The sequence below is a fragment of the Amblyomma mixtum genome, chromosome 4 (genome assembly GCF_055824585.1).
Source record: "Amblyomma mixtum isolate Tamu chromosome 4, ASM5582458v1, whole genome shotgun sequence".
NCBI lineage: Eukaryota > Metazoa > Arthropoda > Arachnida > Ixodida > Ixodidae > Amblyomma > Amblyomma mixtum.
This window is the reverse complement of record NC_143015.1, coordinates 127,406,158-127,430,729: the sequence shown is the minus strand read 5'-3', so window position 1 is coordinate 127,430,729 and position 24,572 is coordinate 127,406,158. Positions and strand designations below refer to the sequence as shown.

Sequence of the window (24,572 nt, the reverse complement as noted above, 5' to 3'; positions counted from 1 at the left end):
TTGGACAGTGCGCGAAGATTTTGTTACTGAGGGCCGACTCCAGTTACGGGCTGCAGCATACGACTTAGTGATATGCTTCCAGCGTTGACATTGACAAGTGCTGACGGCCTTAGGAAATCGATGATATGTACTAAGGAGATATAATGCTCATAATATGGATGGATTGACAGTGCATGCATGGTGTGAGCGTCCTTTTTGACATTGGGTGTAGTGGGGCTCCACCAAGCACAGATTATTAGCCGCCGTGGTGGCTCAGTGGTTATGGTGCTCGGCTGTTAACCCGAAGGACGCGGGTTCGATCCCGGCCGCGGCGGTTGAATTTCTCTGGAGGAGAAATTCTAGAGACCCGTGTACTGTGCGATGTCAGCGCACGTTAAAGAACCCCAGGTGGTCAAATTTCCGGAGCCCTCTACTGCGGCGTCTCTCATAGCCCTAGTCGCTTTGGGACGTTAGACCCCAAAAACCAAACCAAGCACAGATTACTTCCTTTACTTCTGAGCCTCTATTTTCCCCAATCAATATAATTGAATTTACCTTTCTTTTTAGTACAACTTCTATTTCTTTCCTTGATATACCGATTTTTACTCGTGAAGTTTGTTTCCTTAGGCTGCCTCTCTGCTTTTAAATCCCCAGTCATGCAACTATTCTTTCCTGTCGCCGTCTGTCGTGGGCAGACTCACATTACTTTCGTCATCGATATGAAAAAAGTGCCTCAGATATGTTTGCCTGGCGGGCATCAACATTGGGACTCGTATTTCGACATACCAGCAGAATATTTGGATTGTCTCTTCGGACTAGCGTACACTCTACATTATTCTTAATACTAGATGTTTGTTCTTGTATCGGAACTTTCCACAGCATCCTGACCTTGGCCCAGAAAGCAGAGGACTTCTTTATTATCATTAACTGATTTGTTTCTAATTTCGGTTTTTGCTTAATATTTCCAATTGGCGTCAGTTTATGGAGACTGACTTTAGTCTATTCTTATGGAATAAATATTTGGCCCTCCCTTCAATGCCTACCCGGTATCCTGCGTACTTACTGTTCAGTTGTCTAGTTCTCCCTCTTTAACGCAGGTTGAAATATTTCTCTACGAATACAAAATTATATTTTTGTTTCGTGCAATGTAGCACGTGTTGGCAGCCAACGCGAACTAAAGGTTTCTATCTAGAGTTTCTAAAATGGTGGAAGCTCCCAAATACTGACGCGTCTGAATGCCGTCACCAGGTGTGAACACATTTAGACAGCTTGTAGAGTGTCTTGATTCCATCAGTCAAACACCCATTCCTTCAACTACTTGTAGCCTATGCTGCGGCGTGCCCGTGGCCCCAACGCCCCCTGCCTTGGCCTGATGAAGAGGAACGAGGACAACCTCACGTTCTTCCTGAAGTCGCTAGGAAAGCTGCACACACTCGGCGTACAGCTGGACTTATCACCACTCTATCCCGCGGTGCCGTTCCCCGTGCCAAGGGGTACACCCAGCATCGGCCACCTGGTGAGCTGGGACCATTCGCAGCGATGGACTGTCGCCAAGTGGAACCAGTTCGGCGGCTCGAGACAGGTAGGACAGGGGCCCACTGCATGAGTTTTCATCGCTACCACATCTCTCGCCGTTGACCATCTGAAAGCTGGCAGCGTTGTTAGCGCGGTGGAGATTTATTGAAGACGATGCCATGGGGAAAAAAATTACTTCAACGGAGATGCTACCGAATAACGGGAAAGATCTACCTGTCATTCAGAGACACCACGCCCGTTCCGAACGGGAGCTGTCAAAGCCTTAACGCAACACGTGTCGGGAATTGGGCTCTTTATTGATTTGATCTTGTAAAAACATCACCCTGCCTCGTAACAAATTGTCCATTCTCCGCACTTATTGATAGCCTGCCGCCTAGAAACAGGAAATGGCCACTTAGAACACACGTTCAAACACATTCGTAAGGCACCTTTGAATGAATTATCGCCTTTGAGTTTTATTCTAGGTAGTTGTGACTGCCGCCTATTGACTGCTTGGCTCAGAAGCGTTTAAGTTTGCAATGCTTTTAGATTTCCGCTGTTCGGGCTCTCGGTCACCTTCTCTTTGCTTTATAGCTATGCTTAGAGCTTTGTCTAGGTCATCATAGTGCGCTGATACCAGTGTAAAGTGGACCGCCTGGATTATATACGTGGTAAATCTTTTCATCTCCAATTCATTATAGCCTTCCTTTGATATCGACCGACGAGTTGCGCCTTATAGGCGACGACCGTACGAGTAAAAAGCCTGATTTGTCAGGAGATACCGAAAACGGAGAGCCCTCTGTTGTGTTTTTCACGTGCATGGTTTTATGCACACCGGTATTTGACATGATACTGCCCACTCTCACACACGACACCACAGGTGGTGGTGGTGGTAAAACTTTATTTCCCACAGTGGGGGTCCTGAAGGACACTCGGCTATGCGCCAGGTGTAGAGGGCAGCTCCCATGTAGGCACAGAGAGCCCGAAGCTCTCCGCCGCCGCGCGGGCCTCCTGGACAGCCCGAAGCTGGTCGTGAAGTGAAGCACTTTTTAGTACTTTGTCCCAATGTTCCTTGTTCTGGGCGTAGGCATCACTTGATGCACAACCACACAGCATGTGTGTCAAGTCTACGCGTTCACTGCACTGGTCACACACATGTTGTCCGTCGTAGTCTGGATCGATGTGCTTCATGCGCCAGGGGTTGGGGTATGAGTTCGTTTGGAGCAAGCGTAACGTGACCGACTGGCTTCGGGTTAATTTCTTATCCGGGAGGGGAAACGCTCGTCTGCCGAGATAAAAGTGCTTTGTGAGCTCGTTGTAGGTGAATAATTGATGTGGAGTAGCGGGGGAAACCGGAGGGACGCGGCCGATGAGCCCTCGCGCCGCCTTGTGTGCGATCTCGTTGAGATTCCGCAGGCCACCCGCTAAGCTGCCCATGTGTGCCGGGAACCATGCGATGGAGTGATCGGTGATGTTACTTCCGCCTAAGATTCGTAGCGTCGTCTTGCTTATTCCGCCTTTAGCGAAAGCTCGAGTGGCTGCTCTAGAGTCGCTGTACTCATACGCGCAGGTTTCTGATGAAGTCGTGGAGGTAAACGTGGGCTCTAACGAGGCAGACGCCTACCTGGCTGGTCATCAGCTCGATGGGAGAGTGATCTTTCCGGCTGCCGGCTACATGGTCCTGGCATGGAAGTCCCTGACCAAGAGTAGCGGCAAGCCCTTTCATCAGGTGCCTGTGGTGTTCGAGGACGTCAGCTTTCACAGGGCCACTATCTTGCCAAAGACGGGTGGGTCTCCCAGAAATGCTCGCTGAGGCCTTTCACAGCTTCCATTTTCAACAGGTGTTTTTGACATTCCCTCTGTCCGTCAATGCTGTTAATAAGACTGATGTACAGAGGCCCGTAATGCAATAGATAGTGACATATTCACTGCGGTCAGTTTTTACGTTAATAATTATTGCGTGATGCCACTGGAAGAAACAAAAAAAAACACGCTGCGAGTGGCTCCTTAAATAAATTTTAGCATGCGTAAGGATGAAAGTGGGCTTCAGAAGCCTGAAAAGTTTTACATCAGCATCTTCCGCAGATCAATGGCCTGCTTGTATTTTTCTAAAATATTAGAGCAATCATTTTCCGGCTCACATGGTCACCACTTTCGGTGCAGGTACGGTGCGCTTCTCAGTGCACGTCATGCCAGTTTCCGGGGAGTTCGAGATCAGCGAGGGCGGCTCTGTGGTGGCGAGTGGTCGTATACGCGTCGCCAAGGAAGGAGAGAAGCTCGTTAACGAGGAGCTGGCAAGCCCGCCACCTGAGACCGATGTCTACGAGCTTGACGCCGAGGACGTCTACAAAGACCTACGACTTCGTGGCTACGGGTACACCGGAGTCTTCCGGAGCGTGTTGAAGGCCAACTTGCACAGTTAGTCTTTTGGAGTACTCTGCTGTGTTGTGCATCCTTTGTGCAGTGTTAAAAGCACAAAATACAGTGCGAGTTATATCACTTGGTCTAAGTCACTCTAGGACGACGTGTAGTTTGAATGGTTGGGAGAAATTCGAGGACGTCATGAGGAAGTAGAGCGATGAATTTTTAGGAAAGCCAAAGCACGCGTTACAGGGCAGTGTGCTCTCTGCTTGTGGCCATCGTAATTGGGTTGTTTTTCAGCTCTATGTGTTACTGGGACGCTGCGCTGGTTTATGATTCTGCATCCGTTGTCGCTTAGGCAACAACGTGCTGCTCATTCCCCGCGCTCGCAGACGACGAGGAAGATATATTAGGGGTGCTGTGGAACAAATAGCAAGAGAGAAACGTCAACGTGGCAGAGCAGTAGAGCTTAGAGCAATGTCACAGACGAGGCAGATCGGCAACATGCTGAAGCCAGTGCTGTTGACGCGGCTCATACGCAGACCCACGAGCTAAGAAACACGCTCTGTATGGCGCCAAGCGGGAAAAGCTTAAGCTACCTTCACACTGGAATGTGAGGACGCTCACCAACTTGCCAACTCTGTACATCGAGGTGAGGAATGAGGAAGTGGATGCGGGTAGGCTTTACGCGAGTCATGGGTTCTTAAGTCTACAGTCGGAAAGCGGCAATATAGAATCCCGAGGTGCAAAGTAAATAAGCGGCGCGAAGACGGAACGCTAACAAGGATAGCGAGATGTGGGAAAGCAGGCCCAGGCTGTCAGGCTCCAGGGACTCAAAGAAGTACAGCACCGCAACGGGAGTGTTCAAAAGAGACCTCGATGGCAATCCTTTCAGACGAGAGTTTGCCGAGTGGAGTGGACTGTGGTTTAGAAAAGATCTTGCCCCGCGGCGCAAGACAGCCTTTTGGGAGCCCTAACGAGAGTACTGCTGGACTCGGGCTTGATAACATTTTTGTTTTCCGTGAAGTCAGCCTGCAATAAGCATGTCTGTACACCCTCTCACTGACAAGTTTTGGGGGCCTGCCATCGGTCGCAACTTTAGGCGAAAGACGAACAAATAACACTGTGAGAAAAAATCAACCACACGCTAGTCGACTGCTGCTGCAAAATGCCTGCGCTAGTAAAGCTCAGCCGAAAGCGAAATTTTATGAGCATATATTTGGTAATCCAACTGCTTGTGGTCCCTTCCACAGCATTATTGCAAGCGGCTGTGGTGATTTTGCATCATGTTACCAATTTGCTCTCCTCGTCTTGCGAGTAGAGCAAATCTTGCGAGTAGAGGCACCGGCATGTTTATCCCGTTTTGGAAGGAATTAAGTTCTACTGTCGAGAAAAAGTTGAAAATTTGTATGCAAGTATAATTCGGGCTCCCTACGTCAGGAAAATAGCAGGAGGAGATCAAAAACTAAGAACTCAGGTACGCGGCTCGGGTTCACGCTCAACAAATTCTTCCCGTTTCTTCACGGGAACACATTTATGCCGATTAGTTTGGTTTCTGCATACAAAGCAGTGGCGAGAACAAAAAAGGAGCCTCAGTGTCCTCTAAATAAAATGTCCCGGTGCGCGAGAGAAGAAGAAGGAGCCAGGACAAGACAGCAATTCCTCGCCAAATCTTCCATCTTTATTTCTGACATCCATCTTTGATTCATGTTTTTTTTTCAAAGCTCCAAATGGTCCTACTAGTCGATCTAGCAAAGATTTCAACTGCAGCCACGTCATGAACTTCGTGAAAACGCTTCTGGAACTTCGGAAAAAAGTCGCTTCAAAAGTCGCGAGCATGATCGTTGACCATGTTCTGCAAATGGTTATATATATAATGGTTCCCTTTTACCAGCAGCCAAGAAGAACGGTTGAGACTGTTCATGTGTTTTGCCTAGGGAATCTTTTTTTTTTTCATATGTTTTGAACTTCGAGGGGAATGGGTCCTAAGCGGCCAACCTAATATAACGAAAACAAGGTTAATGTCGGCCTTCGTGTTCACTCATTCAGATGTCTTAAAATTTTGCGTTCAAAATTTTTCTTCTTTCAAAAATGCAGACCACCGGAAATTAACCAGTGTAGCACCACCTAAGAGTATACTATTGCTAAAAACGTAGTGTTATAAAGAACCACTTCAGATATTTCTTTATTAAGTGCTTTTATATCCGGCCTGGGAACAAGGCGTTTATGGTTTAAGGTTTATGGGGGGGTTCAACGTCAGGAGGCTACTCAGGCTATGAGGGACGCCGTAGTGGAGGGCTCCGGAAATTGGACCACCTGGGGTTCTTTAATGGGTACTGACATCTCACAGCACACGGGCATTTAGATTTTCGGCTCCATCGAAATTCGACCGCAGCGTCCAGCATCAAACCTGCGGCTTTCGGGTCAGCAACCGAGCACCATAACTACTGAGCTACCGCGGCGGCTTAGAATAAGGCGTGTGCTACTGCGGGCACTTCTCGGCAGATTCAACACTAAGGTTTTGGTTGTATTGTGCACATGTGTGTTCACATAGAAATTACATGATTGGGGCAAATTTTAGGTTCATTGGAAGATGTACTTGTCATGGACTTATTACGAACTTAGATTGTGTACTTATGGAAAGCAGAATGTATCAGAAAAACGAAAAAAATGAGCAGTACATTAATGATTTCGAACCACTGTACATTTCAACTGTTGATGATGCTGCTGGTAACCTATGTATATATGGGGATAGGCGTGTTAACGGAACTTGGGAAAAGCCAGTCGTCATCATGTACGGTTATTAAGTTACCAGTAACTGGTTCTTGATCTCAGAATGGAAGACACGGAGGAAGTTTTGCATCTTTTTAACAATAACAGTTATTTTCCACAATCGTGTTCCTGCATTACACCCTACAACCTAGTAAAAATCCACTCTGTCCATTCTACACGATCCAGAACCGTGCGGGACACTCATGTGGGTGGAGAACTGGGTGACCTTCATCGACAGTATGCTTCAGTTCTACGCCCTTTATGACCCACTTCGAGCGTTCTGGCTGCCCGCAAGGATTCAGTCGTGCCTCATCGATCCCAGGCTCCACTCAGAGATCATCCAGAAGGTCGGAGGTGGAGGTGAGTACTGCAAAATCACTATTTCGTCGCATGTTGCTGAACCAAAGTGTGCCATCATTAAAAAAGTAGTAGTGTGCTATGTGTTCAATTTCTCTTCTTGTGCACTGTTCTCAACCTTTTTTTTTTTTTTACAAAGCCTAGAAAAGCACTCAGATGATATCCTCGTTCTTTCCTTACGGCCACGAAAGTCGGTAATAGACAGAAGTTTTAAGAGAGGATTTGTAGGATTACCTTACAAAATCATGATATATTAGAGAAGAAATCAAAAAGTAAATCGACATGCCTGGAAGAGAGTATTGAAATTCGGTCTTAAAAAATTTCAATACGGAAATAATTTAAGTTGTCGTTCCTGCTCATCATTTGTGAGAGCCAACTTTCTATTTGCGCTTTTTGCTGCGTGTGATGATTGAATGAAGACTTAGGCGGCACAAATATGAAAAACCGGGCAGTCTAAAGAGAAGCTCTTTCTGTGAAAACAATTTCATATCATCTCAGCGAAAGCTACATAAACAATTGCATTTTCGTTACTATCCAACATTTTCTTTTGTGCAGGCGTACACGTTGTTTACGATAGCTGCCTCAAAACCTGCTATGCCGGAGGGGTTGCTTTTCGAGGTCTCAAAGCGACCATGGCGACGCGGCGCTCCGCGCACCAGACACTTTCCTTGGCTGAGTACCGGTTCGTACCGTACTTCGACGACGAAGCACTTACTAAGGAACGACATGCTTGCCTGGAAGAATATGTTCGAGTGTGTACCACCGTCGCTCAGCGCATCCTTGAGGCAAGCAATGAGGAAATGAATGCAGCTTCAAGAATAATAAAGGATTCCAGTGACGTATCCGATGAATTGCTCAACCGATACCTCACAAACTCTGGGGAGGAAAACGGTCTGTTCCGTGTCTTAAATGTTATCCAGGCGAAAGTCAAAGACCCCGCTTTCTCTCTTGTCTCCGCGGTGCAGTGGGCACTGGCTAACTACAAGGAGGACTTTTACGAAGACGTCCTTAACACAGCGCTTTTGAAGGAGGATCCCTTGCGGCCCGTTCTCGACGTCGTTGTAGAAAACACGGGCGGGAAAAAAATCCGTGTTCTAGAAGTGGCGTTCGAAGAAAGTCATTTGCTTATGACACCCTCTGTGTCCAAGCTGCTGCCGCTGTCTAACCCATTGCTTAAGATTGAGTATGCCGTGGCCCACCCTCATCCAGATGACCTCACGTCGCAGGATTTACCAGAAGGCACAAAGAGGTATTTATGGGATCTGGCCTCTAACTCTGTGAATCAGCTCCCTGATGCCCAGCTGGTTGTGACTCGTGTTCTCCCCGAATCATCACTGCCTCTGGAAGACTTGGCTGAGCTGCTGTCATCGCTTTGCAAAGAGGAGGCATTTTTGCTTCTTTTTCTACGCACAGCGTTCACTCCGCTAGAAGAATTCTTCTCACAAATTTGCCGTGTTTCTACCGCGGTTCACAGAGCCGATACGGCGGCATCGGTGCTCACAACCTGCGGATTTCGGCTGGTTGGATTGAAATCTAACAAGTGGTCCACGCTCCTTGTACTAAGAAAAGTGGCCGCCCCCGCAGAGACATTAGAACGGCAAACAGTTGAAGTGGACAACACAACATTCGATTGGGTCGAGACGCTAAAGGGCAAGATTGCGGATCTCAAAAACAAGCCTGCTAGGCACAACTTGTGGTTGACTCCAAAGGATGCCGGTACCAGTGGCATTGTTGGTTTGATGAACTGCTTGAGAGGGGAGCCTGGCGCCAGCCGTTTAAGGTAAGGCTCAGAGTACGTTTCGATGTGGATCAGTTTCATGCTTTTATTATAGCTGCCAATGAAACTATCAGCATGGATGCAGTTGCGAGAAACCTTGTTGTAGACAAGAGACCAGAATTATCAGATCGCTAACCTGAAGAAGCACAGAAATATGCGGCGCTTTTCCCAACGACCCTCGATTATTGACAAAATCGCTTGAATAATATCTTACCTATGCTTGACCATTAGTGTCAGCTACAGTTCTGTGGTATTCATTGGATGAAATGTAGTGTGTTGCCTTGTCGAGCCATCCAATATGGCGTCGCAACGTAGTAACGCAACGTACAGTAAATCAAAGGCCGTGTCATGCTTTGCTGATAAAGATGGTTGACAGCGCAGTACCCCTTTGTCTAACTGAACTACTGGCACCTATTCTTCCACGTCAGGTGTGTTTTCGACGCAAACCTTAAGAAGTCTGTCAGGAATACTGACGAAACACACACAGACCCGACGTACAAGGACTTCTTGGAGTGTGACCTAAGGATGAATGTGAGACGCGGTGGACAATGGGGCTCCTTTAGGCACCTGACAATTTTTTCAGGTAAGTTTGGCATTGCACTTCTTGATGACTAAGTTGTTTTTTTTGCCTGCTACGTATTGAGCACAGCGTAGTCAAATGAAGTACAAAGAGCGCTAGGAAGTGCAGATCAGGGCTCAGGGCTCAGACCTAGAATCTGAAGTATTACTGGCAGTTCTTATGCATTCCAAATAGCAAAGTAAGCAGGAACTATGAGCCCAACGGCAGAAAAGAAACGAAGACTCCGTTTCTTGATTCCAACATATGCATTATATGCGGCGTGATTGTTTTATACTTTACAGACCTTTATTTTAAAAACTGCGAGTGTTACTTCGGTGTGTTTTTTGGTCGTGGAGTGTACAGCAAGAAGGACATTGCGTACGTGATAAAATTATATAATTACGCGAATAGGCCACTGGAAAAAACGAACGTTTTCTTCTTTACTTCATGAGCCAAGGTTTTTTTTTCCCCAGAATTTAAGGCCGCCAAAATCGAAGGTGCCTCCTGTTTTAAATTTTATTTATCGGCTGGTTCGAAATGTTCTACGTTAGGATTATACATTGAAAACCTTGTTGACTTCGCCTTCCCGCGTTTCACTATTTAAGATGGTGTTGCTCGCATTTATTACAGATCAAATCCAGACGTTGTATAAGTATTTTATGACGTAGAATGTGGTGCAATGATTTTATTGAAAATAATATGCGACGTGACACCATTTCACTAATACACAACTCGGCGAAGCCGACTCTACAATTTATCAAATGGCTATTTTGAAGCTCGACATTTTAAACAGCACTGCCGATAAAGAAAAATTAAAAACTGGGTTCACCTTCCATGCTGACGGTTTTCATCTTCGCAATATAAAGATTACGCATAATGAAAACAAAACGTTCTTTGCTAGTTTCAGTAAATAATCGACAAATGCTGTGCTCTATCACGCGGATAACGACCGCCCTCTTGTAAATTCCACCTCCATGGACAGCACCGACATGTCTTAAAGTTGTTAAAATAAATATGCGTCAGCGCTAAATAAAAGAAAAAAACTCTGCATTCGAATTAAAATTGCTTATTTTCACTAGCAACCATGTCGGCATGGTTGTCTGTTATCCTTAGAGGTCATCATCGTTGTCTTGTAGCTGATGCCTAGGTGCTATTACAAAATGATATAATTAAATGCAGCGGCGCTGCTTTTGCTTGATTTCTTGAATATTTTTATCAAGGAAATAAAGGGACACCGAGAACAGATTCAATTTGTTCTCTATCCATGCGGCTATGCCTTCTACTCACAGAGTCCCCTCTAATCGAAAACGGAGTTTGTCTAAGTTAGGAAACAATGCATAACAAAATATAAGTGTAGCCATGAGCGGCCGGTTTCTGAACTAATATGCGTGAGTGCACACAGTTATTGTATATGAGCGGACGCTACTTACAGTTCACTTCAAAATTCAATGTGGCAAACCGTCTTTTTCTGCAAGGGCGTCACGTGTTGGAATCTACTGGCAGCAATATTTTTTAGTACAATTTTCGCCACAAGAAATGCGTCTTTTCATGCCCGACAAACGTCAGCTTACTGAAAAAGATCCAGAGTATCATTCTGAACTGAGAAAAACAGCTGCATTGAGGGACGCGTGGAAACCAGAGCATTATGGGCACCGCAATAATTTCGGCATAAAGTTCGCCTCTCTGTATTTTGATTTTACTACTGGCATTCTCACTTTCTACGTCAATCTATGCGCGTGTTCAAGCATACGAAGCATGTGCGCTGGTAAAAAGAGAAAGGACGCTGTTCGAAAAGAGTGTTGCCAGTGCAGATAGCAGCCAATGTGCGAACAGCTTGTATATGAGAATGTTGCTGCAGAAAGTAGTGGTATGCTAAATACATGCCCCAAAAGTGCAAACTTTTAAAACTGTGCAAAACACGCATGAAATGCAGTTCAAGAATATCTGTATGGCCAGTCTGTCTGCGAAAGTCAATAAACGCTTCTGAAACTCAAGATCACAGAAACATGCTCGACAATGGGTCGTTTTGCCATCTTACTTTTAGGTCGGGTGGTACCTAATCTGACGCAATGATTAGAGTCGAAGTATGGTTCATTGTACATGCGCTCACTGCAGATGGTGTCCCTAAGAGATCGACAGAGTACGCCTACCTCAACGTCCAGACTCGCGGCGACTTGTCCAGTCTTCAGTGGTATGAGTCCCCACTTCGCTGCACCTCGCCTGCCAGCAGCTCCGGGAAACTCATGTGTGCAGTGTACTATGCTCCACTGAACTTCCGCGATGTCATGATTGCAACGGGGAAGCTTCCACCGGATGCGCTGCCCGGTGAGCACATCGAGTAATGGCAGCAAAGCTTGCTAGAATGCTATGTGGAGACCCCCCCACATACAAAACCGGTGCTCTTGTTTGTGGAGTGCGAATCGTATTATCGTGGTATTTCTGCGAGGTTATACAGGTATACTATAGTATACCAGTACACTATAGTATAGTATAGAGTAGAGTGCGTACTCTAAGCGCACTCATTATGGGTAGTGAGTGGGCCAAAAGCTGCAACTCGCCTCGAACCTCTCCTGCTATCTTCATTGAAAGCTGCGAACACTGGCGCATAGTTTAAAGGTACAAGGCGTGTGCATGAAACAAGCTTTCGATTAAAAAAAAAACAGTTTTTTTTGCATCTTACTGTATCCAATACACAAGATTTGCCGAGTTGGTGGAGGTTCATTTTTGAAGCACCGCGAACAAGACCAGGACACAATGAAGAGACGTACACACGAGCGCATAAAGTAGGCGGTCTCCGTAGTTTTCTTTGTGTCATTAACTAAATGCTTTTCGAGCCGTCGCTGTCCACATCGGGCCAGCACCACAGCGCCGCGAGCACAGAGCAGCATATAATCCGACGCGGATCAAAGCTTGCCAGACCAGCAAGCAGTTTGCTAGAGACAGGAAAGAGATTTGTTTTTAAAGCATCTGTCACAGCGACCAGAATGTATTAATTGTAATTTAGTCTATAGAGAACAAAGCGGAATAAGCAGTCTTTATTCAAATTTGCGTGTCATGGCTCTTGTAAGGTAGAATTTGGGACACAGCTTAAGATGGCCATGGAGGTGACTGTGTTTACTCAGGGGTATGCCTTATCTGGTGGAATGCGCACATTTAGGCCCCGTGGTAGTAACCATATTCAATATTTAATTTGTGGTCTATTGTTCTGAACTCACGACGCGTAGATTACGTGGCAACGTCTCAATGCGTTCTTGGCCTGGAGTTCTCTGGTCGTGACACCCGGGGACGCCGGGTCATGGGCTTAATGCCCGCCGAGGGCATGGCTACAGCCCTTGTGGTGGATCCTGACTGGCTATGGGAGGTTCCTAATGCATGGAGCCTCGAAGAGGCATCAACTGTTCCCGTAGCCTACTCCACTGCATACTATGCTCTTCTGGTTCGAGGAAACATGCGACCGGGAGAGTCACTCCTGGTGCACTCTGGCAGCGGAGGCGTCGGACAGGCGGCCATCTCTATCGCCCTCTCAATGGGATGCACCGTATTTACCACAGTTGGTTAGTACTGCAAAAATATTTTGAGATCACTGTTTATGCAGTAATACCCACGTGAGCTCCAATTCTAAGAAAGAAGTGCCTTCGTACTAGAATATTGTAGTATTTCTCGTTTAAAGCGTTAATAAAGTATGTAAGATTTGCTGTCATTTATTGAGTTCATTGTATGCATATTTCTTTTCAGTTAGTGATACTTGCCGAATTGATATTTTTGGTGTCCTTTTAATATATTTATATGTTCACTGCATTTACTTGCATCTATAATACTCTTTCGTTAAAATTTAAGCAGCGCTAACTTTTAGGATGAATACACAGAGGACATGACAGGACGGGCGCTGTCCTGTCATGAAAAAAAAAACAGCGCCCGTCCTGTCATGTCCTCTGTGTATTCATCCTAAAAGTTAGCGCTGCTTAAATTTTGACGAAAGAAAATGCATAACCAACTAGCCCCGCAACGTGTTTTAATAAGTAATACTCTTTTGTTTCGTTTTATACATGTATTAACTATTTGCTTCTCGATGTATATGAATATTCTTTTAATGTGTGCTGTTATGCCTTGTAACGGTTGGCTGGGCCTCGTCAAGCTGTTTACACACAGCTTTTAGCCCAGGCAGCCGACCAGAACCTTCTGGGAAATAAATTGAATTGAAGTGAGTTGAATATTGAAAGTGCCAGTCTAGTGATGTGAAATGCTGCCCTCTTTCTTTTATAACGGGATCTGGACCATGTGCACACTGCATTTAACACAAATAACAGGAAAGACCGTTATGCTTCTGCGAGCGAATTTCAGCCCACAACGTATCGTAAAGTTGTTAAATTCTATCTTCTACTACCTAAGTAAAAAATCACGTAAAACTCTGCATGATAAATGTTTTAAAACCACTTGTTCTCTCAATTCTAAAACCCTATAGGTTCTGAAGAGAAGCGGGAGTTCCTCAAGCGTCGCTTCCCACAACTCACTGATCGCAACATCGCAAGCTCCCGGGACACCTCCTTCGAAAAACTCGTGCTGCGAGAAACCGACGGCAGGGGTAAGAGTGACGTTGCAGTTACATTTAATATATGCGAACTGCTGGATATCACGGCACTGACCCCCTGCCAGAAGTGCAGAAATACGGGATAAAAATTAGGTACCTTTCACTTAGCAAAACATTGGTATCTTCTAAGAAACGCGCAATAATCAGTATTAACCAGTAGTAGAAGTAGTGGCTTTATTTATGCATTTAATACGGAAGGTGAAATAATTTTTGCTACCCCGGCATCTGCTATCGCGGCTGGAAGCACCTGAGCTGGGGCAGCGGAAATAAAGGATTAGCAGGCAGTGTGTAGAAGTGAAAAAAAAAGAGGTGAGGGGATAGTAGAAAGGACAGGGGAAGGGGTACACTGTCAATAAATCTATTTACATATCTACATGATAAATATAAATATATATACAGGTCGCACGTGCGTGAAGACCTGAGTATTAAACAGCAGCGTGCAGTATTTTACCCTCCCTAGAATACCTGCACTGATCTCAGAAGTGTGCAGTCTGATATTGAAAAAAAAATTGAAGACCCACGCAGCACGAATTTAGTCTACCACACTCGGTGAGTTTCTGCGCTCAGACGGCAAGGCGGTCATTGCCGCTAAAAAACAAACCACTGCGGTCCTAGAAAAAGGCTAACAATTGGAGGCAGGTTTCGTCGCCACCGGTCGCACTTTTAAGTGCACTTCAATGTTAGTTAGAAACTAGACGGCATGGAACTGGTAACGAAGTATTACACGCTGAGATATAAAGCTTACTTTTCTACCCCAACGCTGATTTTACTTTTATCACACAACACAAAAAGAAGCAGAAGAAAGATAAATCAGTGAAACGGGCTATATTAGATGCCTCATTAACGTTGCCGGTTTGAATCGTCTTTTCTTGGGCTAGTTGGTTTTTCATGCTGTAGGCGTTAGCAGCGCGCACGAAACAAGGACGGACAGAAAAGGGAACGAAACGCAGCGCTGTGTTTCGTTCCCTTTTCTGTCCGTCCTTGTTTCGTGCGCGATGCTAACACCTACAGCGTTGCCGATTTGAATGAGATTAGCGGTGAAAAATACTGACGCTTTGAAAGCGGATTTCTCAGCATTGAAAGAATCTTTTTCTACCAAACTAACATCTACGGTACACAGAAAGGTAATCCAGCAGATCGTGGTTAGAAAAGAAAAATCAACCCGCGGTAATATATAATCCAGTGTCCTTTAAACAACCGGCGATGCAGGTGACCAGTAATAATGTTTTCAAATATCACACCAATATTTTTTGTTTAAGCACATTAATCTTGCGTTCTTATGCAGAACTATGCGTTCGTGAGATGTACTGATTCCGCACGGCTCTCCTTTCATATATTACTCACGTCAGGCGTAGATGTCGTCCTGAACTCTCTGGCCGAAGACAAGCTCCAGGCCAGCGTGCGCTGCCTGGCAGTTGGCGGCCGTTTCCTTGAGATCGGCAAGTTCGACCTGTCCAAAGACACCTCCTTGGGAATGTCAGTGTTCCTCAAAGGCATCTCGTTCCACGGTATCCTCCTCGAAAGACTGCATGGTAAAGATGCCGCCACGACGGAAGACCAGCGTTGCGTTCGAGACCTGGTGCGACAGGGCATCGTCACTGGCGTGGTGCGGCCGCTGGACGTAAATCGTTTCCACTGGGAGCAAGCTGAAGAGGCATTCCGTTTCATGGCGTCCGGGAAGCATATCGGAAAGGTTGTGCTGGAGGTAAGATCGATTGATTTGGGTTCTTTGTTTTCAAGGAATATGAATGTTGTTGCAGTATTCGCCAAATGGCATTAAAGGAACCGTGGAAAAATTGATATACACTACTGTTTTTTTTTTATTTCAGAGGTCCTGCCAGCCTTCGCAGAAGGCCTTTGGCAGGAGTGAGCATACATTGTGAAGAAAAAAAAGCGCGACAAGACATGATAATGATAACAGTGGTGTCATCCGCCTGCTTGAGCAGATTAACACCGAGAAGAAAAGAAAAAAAAAGAAAAATTAAGAGAGATAAAATGCTCTGTACAAGCTCGCGCTGTTCAGGCATATAGGAGCAACACTGGCACATCACACAAGAACACTGCCATCAATAGCACGCTTTAGGAGATTAACACTAACGGTAGACATACGCTGATACGTCAGCAATCAGAAGGATGCCAACCACAAAGTAATATCAATAGCGGGAACCAAAAACGCTTAGGTTGAGTTAACTTATGCACTTCAATTTTGATAAGAAAGATTCGACAGTCTGCAGGTATGTTCTGCCAGGAGTTTCATATTTATTTTTACTTATATAAAATATTGAAGGCAGAAGATTTTGCAGAGAGAATCCTTAGTTGTAGTACTTGGTGCAAACAAAAAAATTTAAAGTGGTTTAGCTCCGATTAAACCGGGTAAATTGCGTAAGCAATGGTGTGTGCGTCCTTCTGGCGATTCTTCGGCGCGTTGCCTTCGCCTGGTAGCGATGCGGCGTTCCTGAGCAGTCAGGTATTGAGATTCATCGATGACCGATGGCGTGGAACCACTCTGCGAGGTAAAACGTTGTCGCCGAGCTGCATCATTAGCACAAGGCTTTGTAAGACGTTCTTAACGCTGTTCTGGCGTCTCTTGTGCACGTTGTCGCTTTCTCACCTCTTGCTGTCGTTGTCACTTCTCCTTAGAGGACTGCATAGCAAAGCATTCACGCCAAGGCAAGCGCGCATTTACAGACGCTTAACAGCGCGGGAGAATGGGCGCCGCCATATTTGGTCACGTGACCATTCCGCCACGCTACAAGGGAGTCCACAGAACGCCATCGCCCGTTCGGCTGTACGCCTTGCTCGTCGGTAAATTGGTTTTTGAGGGAAGGAAATGTATCCGTCTCGCATATCTTGGTGGACACCTGTACCTCGCCGTAACGGGAAGGGAGGAAGATGGGAGTGAACGAAGACACCATATTCACTAGACGCGCCTTTGTTCATACCAAAGTAGCGAGCTGGCATGGCGGTGGTTTGGAATGAACAAAGGCGCTTCCATCTGGCGGAGCGCGGCTGAAGCAATGCTGTTCAAGGTCAACCGTGGCCACCGCAGGGAGTTACGCGACGGCTCGAAACCTGGCGCAGTATTGCTTACGCAATAAAACAGATATGCACTTAGACGGCATTTTTTATGGCAATCCTGAATCTAGGGTCGTTTTGTGGGAAGACAGCATAGCCAGGAATATGGTTTCATTTGGTGGTAAATCTTGAAAAGGAGACGCAAGGTAAATTCAAAGAGACGGCACACATAATTAACATTTATGGTCACGTTGGAATGTGCCAGGCTATGGTTAGAATATAGAAGCAAAGCTGATAAAACTACTGTTTGCGCAACAAAGATAAGGTAATATTTGGCGTGTAATAAAAGACGGTCTAGCCAAAGTCTTCTATCGTACATTTCCGAATACCTTGGCGAGACAAGTTCAAAATTTCCAAACCAGTGATTCATTAATATTTAGAATAGTAACACTGTCATTATTAGAAGCAAAGTACCACGTCACCACGTGCTTCGCAATTTATATTCTAAAAGCATTTTATGGAGAGATATTGAAAGCGTTCATTGAAATATGGTCTAGAAAGTGTTATATGCCACAGTAGTAAACATGTTAGTACCAAGATTAGCTACATTATCGATTTGCGTGTTCTAATTAAGGCATATCGTCTCTTGAAGTCCTAGGTGGTCCTCACTCAAGGAACAGTTGAATTTTAACTTCGAAACTGTCTTGAGGAATAACCTGGAGAAATAGGTAAACTAGGCTGTGATCAGAAGTTGCCCGTAACAAAACGTAACAAAAGTAACATTTTCATTTTTGGATTAAAGATCCCAATTAACGTGCCCTTGTAACATAGCTGTTAGCTAAAGATTCGACGTGCACATTTTCATTAAGGAGAGTAGTAAAGTTAGGTTCGAACTTCTCCTTTTAGTTCAGCGACGAGAAAGAAGTAAATGCTTTAAAACACGCCTTTGAGGGGTTAGGGTGACATTGTATACGCATACTACTATATTCAGCGGTGTTTAACTTCGTCAGGCATCATTACGCCGCTTTTTCCACTTGACATAGCGGTGGGGCTTATAGAATTTCGTTGAGCTACCAATAATGCTAAAAAGCCCAATTCGCTGCTAATAGCCCAAAATATTAGAGCCACAACAATCATAAATTTAGATGAAAAACTACAGCGAGCGAAGTGCTGACCCTTAAGGTGCGCCTGGTGTTTTCGCCAATCGCGTGGACATGTAGTACAGAAGTACGGTATTCGGTTCTGTTAGGAACGAAATCTTATCTCTGAAACATTTACGCATTTAACCAAACTTCAAGATTTGAAGATATGCCATTTGCGTGGAACATTATCAAAAACCTCAATAAAATAACAAAATAAACAACGAAAACCTCATCCGCCGCAAGAATAAATAGAATTGGTGAATTAAAGGGGAAACTTGTTTCTTAAAAAAAGTCCGGTAACTTGTACCGGACATGCCGAAGTCACGAGATATATTACTATAATGTTGCTGTCATTATTACACAACCAATCCCTGTCAACAAAGAGGCTGAATAATGATTAATGAAAGTTTCGACACGTTCAGCAGTGCTGGAAGGTTCATTTTTTATTGATTTTTTATTTTACTGGCACGTGCTTACTCACATTACTTGATTTGACTGCAGTGAAATCTTCAACTTCCTAGAAAACCATGGTGGAGCCAGAAAGTTACACGTTGACCATGCTGGCCTTGTGGTGAGGCATTCGCCGTAGCAGAACATTGAGGTGAATGCGTCCTCGCACTTTAGCCACCTGGCGGACGTGGACAAACCAGGCTTGATCGATATTAGCTGTCTGCATTGCTCTCTCATGACGAATCCTGAGTGTCACATGCTTTTTGGCAGACGAGTGTATCGCACGTCTAAATCATTTGTTTTTGGTTCCCATAGCGATGGTAGCGCGGATACTAAATAACCATTTTGGTACCCTTTTCAAAAAAAAATTGTTAAGTGGTTAAGAAGCCGAGCACTTTATTTCAGTTTCCACCTTAATGCAGTAAATTAGATGCAGTATTTACAGTTTTACAAAGCAAAGCTAAAGGATCGATGTCAACCGCAGGTTCGTAAAGAAGAGCCCACGCGCAAAATGTGTCCCGCTTCGCCTCTCACTGTGGAGGCAGTGGTACGCACATACTTCTACGGGCACAAGTCATACGTCATCGTTGGAGGGCTTGGTGGAATAGGCCTAGAGCTCACCGACTGGATGGTGGGTCGCGGCTGCCGCCATGTGTTACTGAACTCCCGCAGCGGAGTTAGGACTGGATACCAGAAGCTGTGTCTCCGTCGGTGGCAGCAGGCTGGAGTTAAGGTCCTCGTGACAAAGGCGGACGTCTCGACGGCTGAAGGAGCTCGACAGATCATCGAAGAAGCCCTCGCCATGGGGCCTGTTGGAGGAATTTTCAACCTAGCAATGGCAAGTGATGGAATGTGAATGTCTAAGACTATCCCCAATCTCTATACAGTCTCAAAAAGCGGTCAATGCGGAGCGCCTAATGCTGAGATGCCGGATGAAGAAAATTCCTTCCGGGAACCTAAGGTTTATGCAGCACACTTGGTTCAACGGATCTGGTGTTTCCAGGCCCCTGGTGCAGGACCGAAATCATTTTTATTTGTTTTTTTTTTGTTTTGTTTCTGGTAGAGCATATCGTCTCATGTCTGAAAGTAACCTCACTTGATGGGCCTTATCAGTGAGTTGCACTCAGAACGCCCGTTATGAAAGTCATTTAGTGATACTGCATTCTTCCAGAGCCGACCTTAGTCAGTGAACAATATGCGTTCAAGCTATCGGTGCACGAAACATACCGCAATGTTTGCATTTCTCCGCTTATATTCTACGCATCGTCGAAAACGCATAAACTAAAGTAATTGTCTCTTACTACCTGGTTCGTGCTAGTGTTAAATGGTGCCATAGTAAGTTTGGTTTGGTTTATGGGGTTTAACGTCCCAAAACGACTAAGGCTATGAGAGACGCCGTAGTGGAGGGCTCCGGAAATTTCGACCACCTGGGGTTCTTTAACGTGCACTGACATCGCACAGTACACGGCCCTCTAGAATTTCTCCTCCAAAGAAATTCTAGCCGCCGCGGCCGGGATCGAACCCGCGTCTTTTGGGTCAGCAGCCGAGCACCATAACCGCTGAGCCACCGCGGCGGCTGGTGCCATAGTAAGATTATTCTAGATTCAAGCAAATGTTTTTAAGTTTTTTGTAAGAAATATCAGCTGTCATGTTCTTCAGTTCACAAATTGAATTTCGTCAGTTTATAAACTGCACCAGCTCCAGTTTTCATCCTTAGCCTGGACCGAGAGCAAGGCTAGACTGCGAATGTTTTACCGGCAAACACCAAACTATCGCCGTCAGCTGGATGTGACCAAATTAGCACCAAATTGTTAAAGAATACTACCGCAATATCAAGTAAAATACTATACCTGTTGTTCTCACAGTCCCTAAGTACCGGCGAAGTTCCTCACGATTGGAAAAAAGCAAAAATAATTCCTATTTACAAATCAGGAGATCGGTCCAAAACCAAACAACTATCGACCAATTTCGCTCACCAGCATCCCGTCCAAACTCCTTGAGCACGTAATAGCATCAAATTTAATCACTCATCTTGAATCACTAAATTACTTTTACCCGCACCAACATGGCTTTCGAAAATTACTATCATGCGAAACACAGCTCGCCGAATTCACTCACGACATCCTTCAGTACATGGACAATCGCCTACAAATTGATGCGATCTTTCTCGACTTTTCTAAGGCATTCGACCGTGTTCCGTATAATCATCTGCTAGCTAAACTTGCTTTACTTGGAATCCCGCAAACATTAATTATCTGGCTCGAGCACTTTCTTAAAGGGCGCGTGCAATTTACATTCGCCAACTGTTGCAGCTCATCGCATACTGACGTCACATCAGGTGTCCCTCAGGGCGCAGGGTTATCACCGTTGTTATTCTTAATCTACATAAATGATCTCCCATCTAACACAATAACCAAACTTCGACTTTTTGCGGATGACTGCGTCGTTTATAACATCATCCATGCCCCTGAAGACACCATTAAGCTACAAAATGATATAGACACAATTGCATCATGGTGTGAAAAATGGTACATGCCACTTAACCTAGACAAATGCCAACTCATGTCCTTTTCTCGTAAACAAACCTCTATTAACTGCACAGACCATATTAATTCAACTCCCATTGCCCGAACTTCCTCTTACAAATACCTTGGCGTTCACCTGACATCATCCTTATCATGGGTCACTCATATTAATTCAATATGCTCCCAGGCCTCACGCACTCTTGGTTATCTGCGACGGAACCTAACATCAGCACCACCTGAAATCAGACAACTAGCTTATCAGACATACGTACGCCCAAAGCTTGAATACGCCTCACCCATCTGGAACCCTTCACAAGCATACCTTACAAATGAATTAGAAGCCGTTCAAAATCGAGCTGCACGGTTTATCATGTCACAGTACTCGCGTGATAGTAGTGTCACTGCACTAAAACGAGCCCTTTCCCTCCCAAGTCTCCAATCACGTTCGCATCGCATCGTATCACGCCTATGCCTCCTTCATTCCTTTTTCTACCGCCCTATTAACAGGGATCCTTTGCTGCAGCCGCCATAAAGAATATCCCCTCGCCTAAACCACACTCATCCCATAGCTCCCATGAAAGGCCGCACATCAGCTATGAATGATTCATTCTTTCCAGATGCAATAGCCCGATGGAATGCCCTGCCTAATAATATTGCTTCTTGCACAGATCGAGCAATTTTCCGCACTGAATTAGCGAATCACCTGTGTCTTGCGTGATGTATTCGGCTTCATCAAATAATCTGATCCTGTGTTACTGCGTCCTTTAATGGTTTTTTTTTTGCTCTGTTTCGTTTCATTGCTTTTTGTTTGTTTTTGTGGAGCTGGTACCATATGCTGTTACACACTGTTCTTGCCCCCGCCTTATGTAATGCCCACGGGCCCTTAAGGCTTCAATAAATGAAATGAAATGAAATGAAATGAACAAGATACTCTGCTGTGCCGATGTCAGCCTACAGAAGAACGTGATTCTGATTTCTAGACTGATAAGTGAAATGTCGTGCTTGTTGGAGAGAATAACTATGGCATAACAAATGCTCAGAACATTACAATATCTAGGCGTCCTTGAAGCAAAAAAATTTAGAGGTATATTTTCGTAAGTTATTGCTGCAGGGAATAAAGAATCTGTGCTTTTGCATTTATGTGTTTGCCACCACGGAATCTGACTAGGAAACGGCTCGTGCGTAGATGTGATAGCTTCGCATTGAAAAAACCTTATGCGTATTCTGTCCAATGATAAGGAGAGTGCCTCGCGCTACGTTTTACAGTGTTGTTACACTACAACTAAAGCTTCTGGACCTGCTGTTCTCCATACGACCAACAGACAACGAATCGAATTTTTTCGCGGACCTGAAGGCTCTTCTTATATGTCTTTATCTTTTTGTTATGCTTTGCTCTCTGCATTTAGAGGCCGGACATCAGAATCAATTTCGTGTCCTAGGTACGCTAAAATATTATGTACTCATGTATTTGATGGCGGACTCGTGTTCTAGAAAATATTGTTGGAATATATTGAGGATATCTAATGCACATATTCTAAGCGACACGTTCTGAAGAGAGAAATCCTGCCACGTGTTGGGCATTCAGTGCGTCCGCCTTGTGCATTTGTTTCTTGTAGCGCGTTTGCATTCAGGCTTGGAGGCTGAAGCAAATTGTTTATTAACGGAGGATTTCGGCACGTTTTGTTTTTTTGACTCATTGTCTTGCTATAAAGAAAACCTTTTCTTATACTACCGCTACGACCCAACAAGAAATTTAGCGGCAATGAAACAAAATATACAAACAGCAAATGGCCATTGAAAGCTTGGCATTTATGTAAACAATGTATCTGTTTCCAGGTTCTTTCTGATGGTCTGCTAGAAAACCAGACGCCGGAGTCCTTCGAACGTGTGTGGAAACCCAAGGTCGACGGCACAAAGCGACTCGACGAACTGTCCCGGAGGCTCTGCCCTGAGCTGGACCACTTCGTCGTCTTTTCATCGCTGGTCAGCGGTTGGGGCAACGCCGGACAGACAAACTATGGCTACGCCAACTCCGTCATGGAGCGCATCTGTGAGCAACGCGTAGCTGATGGTCTCTCCGGTGAGTCGTTCCTCTGGAATTCGTTTCGCCATTATAGTGCTGATAATTAGCAAAGAAAAAAAAAACGCAAACAATGTGTTACCTCTAGTGGATGGTGTCATTCCTTTGGAAGCCGCTCATGTGGAGAGCACAACAAACTCAATATGGAAGGATGTCTGCTTGGGAGGGACAACCTCTCTATTACTATTCGCCACATGTTTACGTATAGAGGTATCTGGATATCTTTTTTGGGAGTAGTTAGAGATAAATGTTGATGAAGAATGTTGTGGTAATCTACGATTCGCTGACGACATTCCTTTGCAAGTATGTCAGGGGGCGAATTGCTAAGCGCGATCAAAACCTAGACAAGCAGAACAGAATGGTGGATCTAAAATTAACATGCAGAAACCTAAAGTAATGTTTAAGGGTCTCGGAAGGAAATCAGTTCCAAATAGATAGCGAGGCGCGTAAGGTGGTAAATAAATACACCCGCTTCGGGCAGGTAGTGCTCGGAAATTAATACCACGAGAGTTAAATAGTAAGAATGATAAAAACGAGGTGGAACGCGTCTGGCACGTACTCTCAGATCTCGAATGGCAGTTTACCAGTATCCTTCAGGAAAAAAGTACGCAGCAGTTGTACCTTACCGGTGCTTACCTATGTGGCAGAAACATGCCAGCTAACGAAAGGAGTTCAACTTAAATTGAGGACTCCGCAGCGAGCTATGGAAAGTAAAAGGTTAGCTGCAACGCCAAGAAAAAGGACGAAAGCACAGTCGCTATAGGAAGCAACGCGAGTTGATGCCTTTTTTTCTTTTTTAAATCAGGAAAAAGAAATGGGCATGACCGGGCCTTGTAACGTGAAGGCAAGGTTGCATATCACCGTTAATTGCAACAGATTTGATTATAAGGGACGACAAGCGTAGCAGGGTGCGGCAGAAAGCTAGGTGGTGGATGCAGTTAGAAAGCTTGCGTGATAAGGCAGTCGCTGCTGCCACAATACAGGGTAAATTAGAGAGATATGATCGATGCATTTACCTAAAGAGGGAGCAGTTAGAGTAATAATGATGATGACAAGTATGTCCACAATTGCGAGAGAAATTTAGCTTCCTGCACACATAATGCACATCTTGTATCGGTCAGAAATGGCGCGAAAACGGATGGAGTAGAATTATACGCCTCGAAAGGTAGGGTCTTTTGTACAGTGGAAAGTTTCAAGAAGTACTAACAGTCCTACACATATTTTCTTAGAAGGAAACACGAGAAGAGGAGCGGTTAGTTTTCCTCGGTATTATCGAGGGGGTGGAAAGATTACTGCAGACAATAAAAATGCACCTATGGTACAGTATCAGAATTTCAACCACTTTAAGCAGTAGCTGACCTGTGCGATAACTCCCCGTAATATCATTAGCAAACCGACCCGATCACAGACCCAGCAGGCAAAGCAGGATTAATTTCTCCGAATAGGCGGGGA

General features: G+C 45.1%; 1 protein-coding gene across 1 annotated transcript in view; it reads left to right on the top strand.

Moving 5' to 3' along the window:
- Window positions 1-24,572, top strand: part of LOC149348179 (fatty acid synthase-like) — a 54,716-nt gene that overhangs the window by 26,178 nt on the left and 3,966 nt on the right. The window contains exons 11-22 of the mRNA XM_089585761.1: window positions 1,304-1,561; window positions 3,065-3,281; window positions 3,658-3,912; window positions 6,814-6,987; window positions 7,540-8,764; window positions 9,190-9,344; window positions 11,436-11,645; window positions 12,545-12,874; window positions 13,783-13,902; window positions 15,258-15,613; window positions 19,000-19,353; window positions 22,877-23,120. Coding sequence (XP_089441887.1) covers window positions 1,304-1,561; window positions 3,065-3,281; window positions 3,658-3,912; window positions 6,814-6,987; window positions 7,540-8,764; window positions 9,190-9,344; window positions 11,436-11,645; window positions 12,545-12,874; window positions 13,783-13,902; window positions 15,258-15,613; window positions 19,000-19,353; window positions 22,877-23,120 — 3,898 coding nt within the window. The remainder of the gene's footprint in view (window positions 1-1,303; window positions 1,562-3,064; window positions 3,282-3,657; window positions 3,913-6,813; window positions 6,988-7,539; window positions 8,765-9,189; window positions 9,345-11,435; window positions 11,646-12,544; window positions 12,875-13,782; window positions 13,903-15,257; window positions 15,614-18,999; window positions 19,354-22,876; window positions 23,121-24,572) is intronic.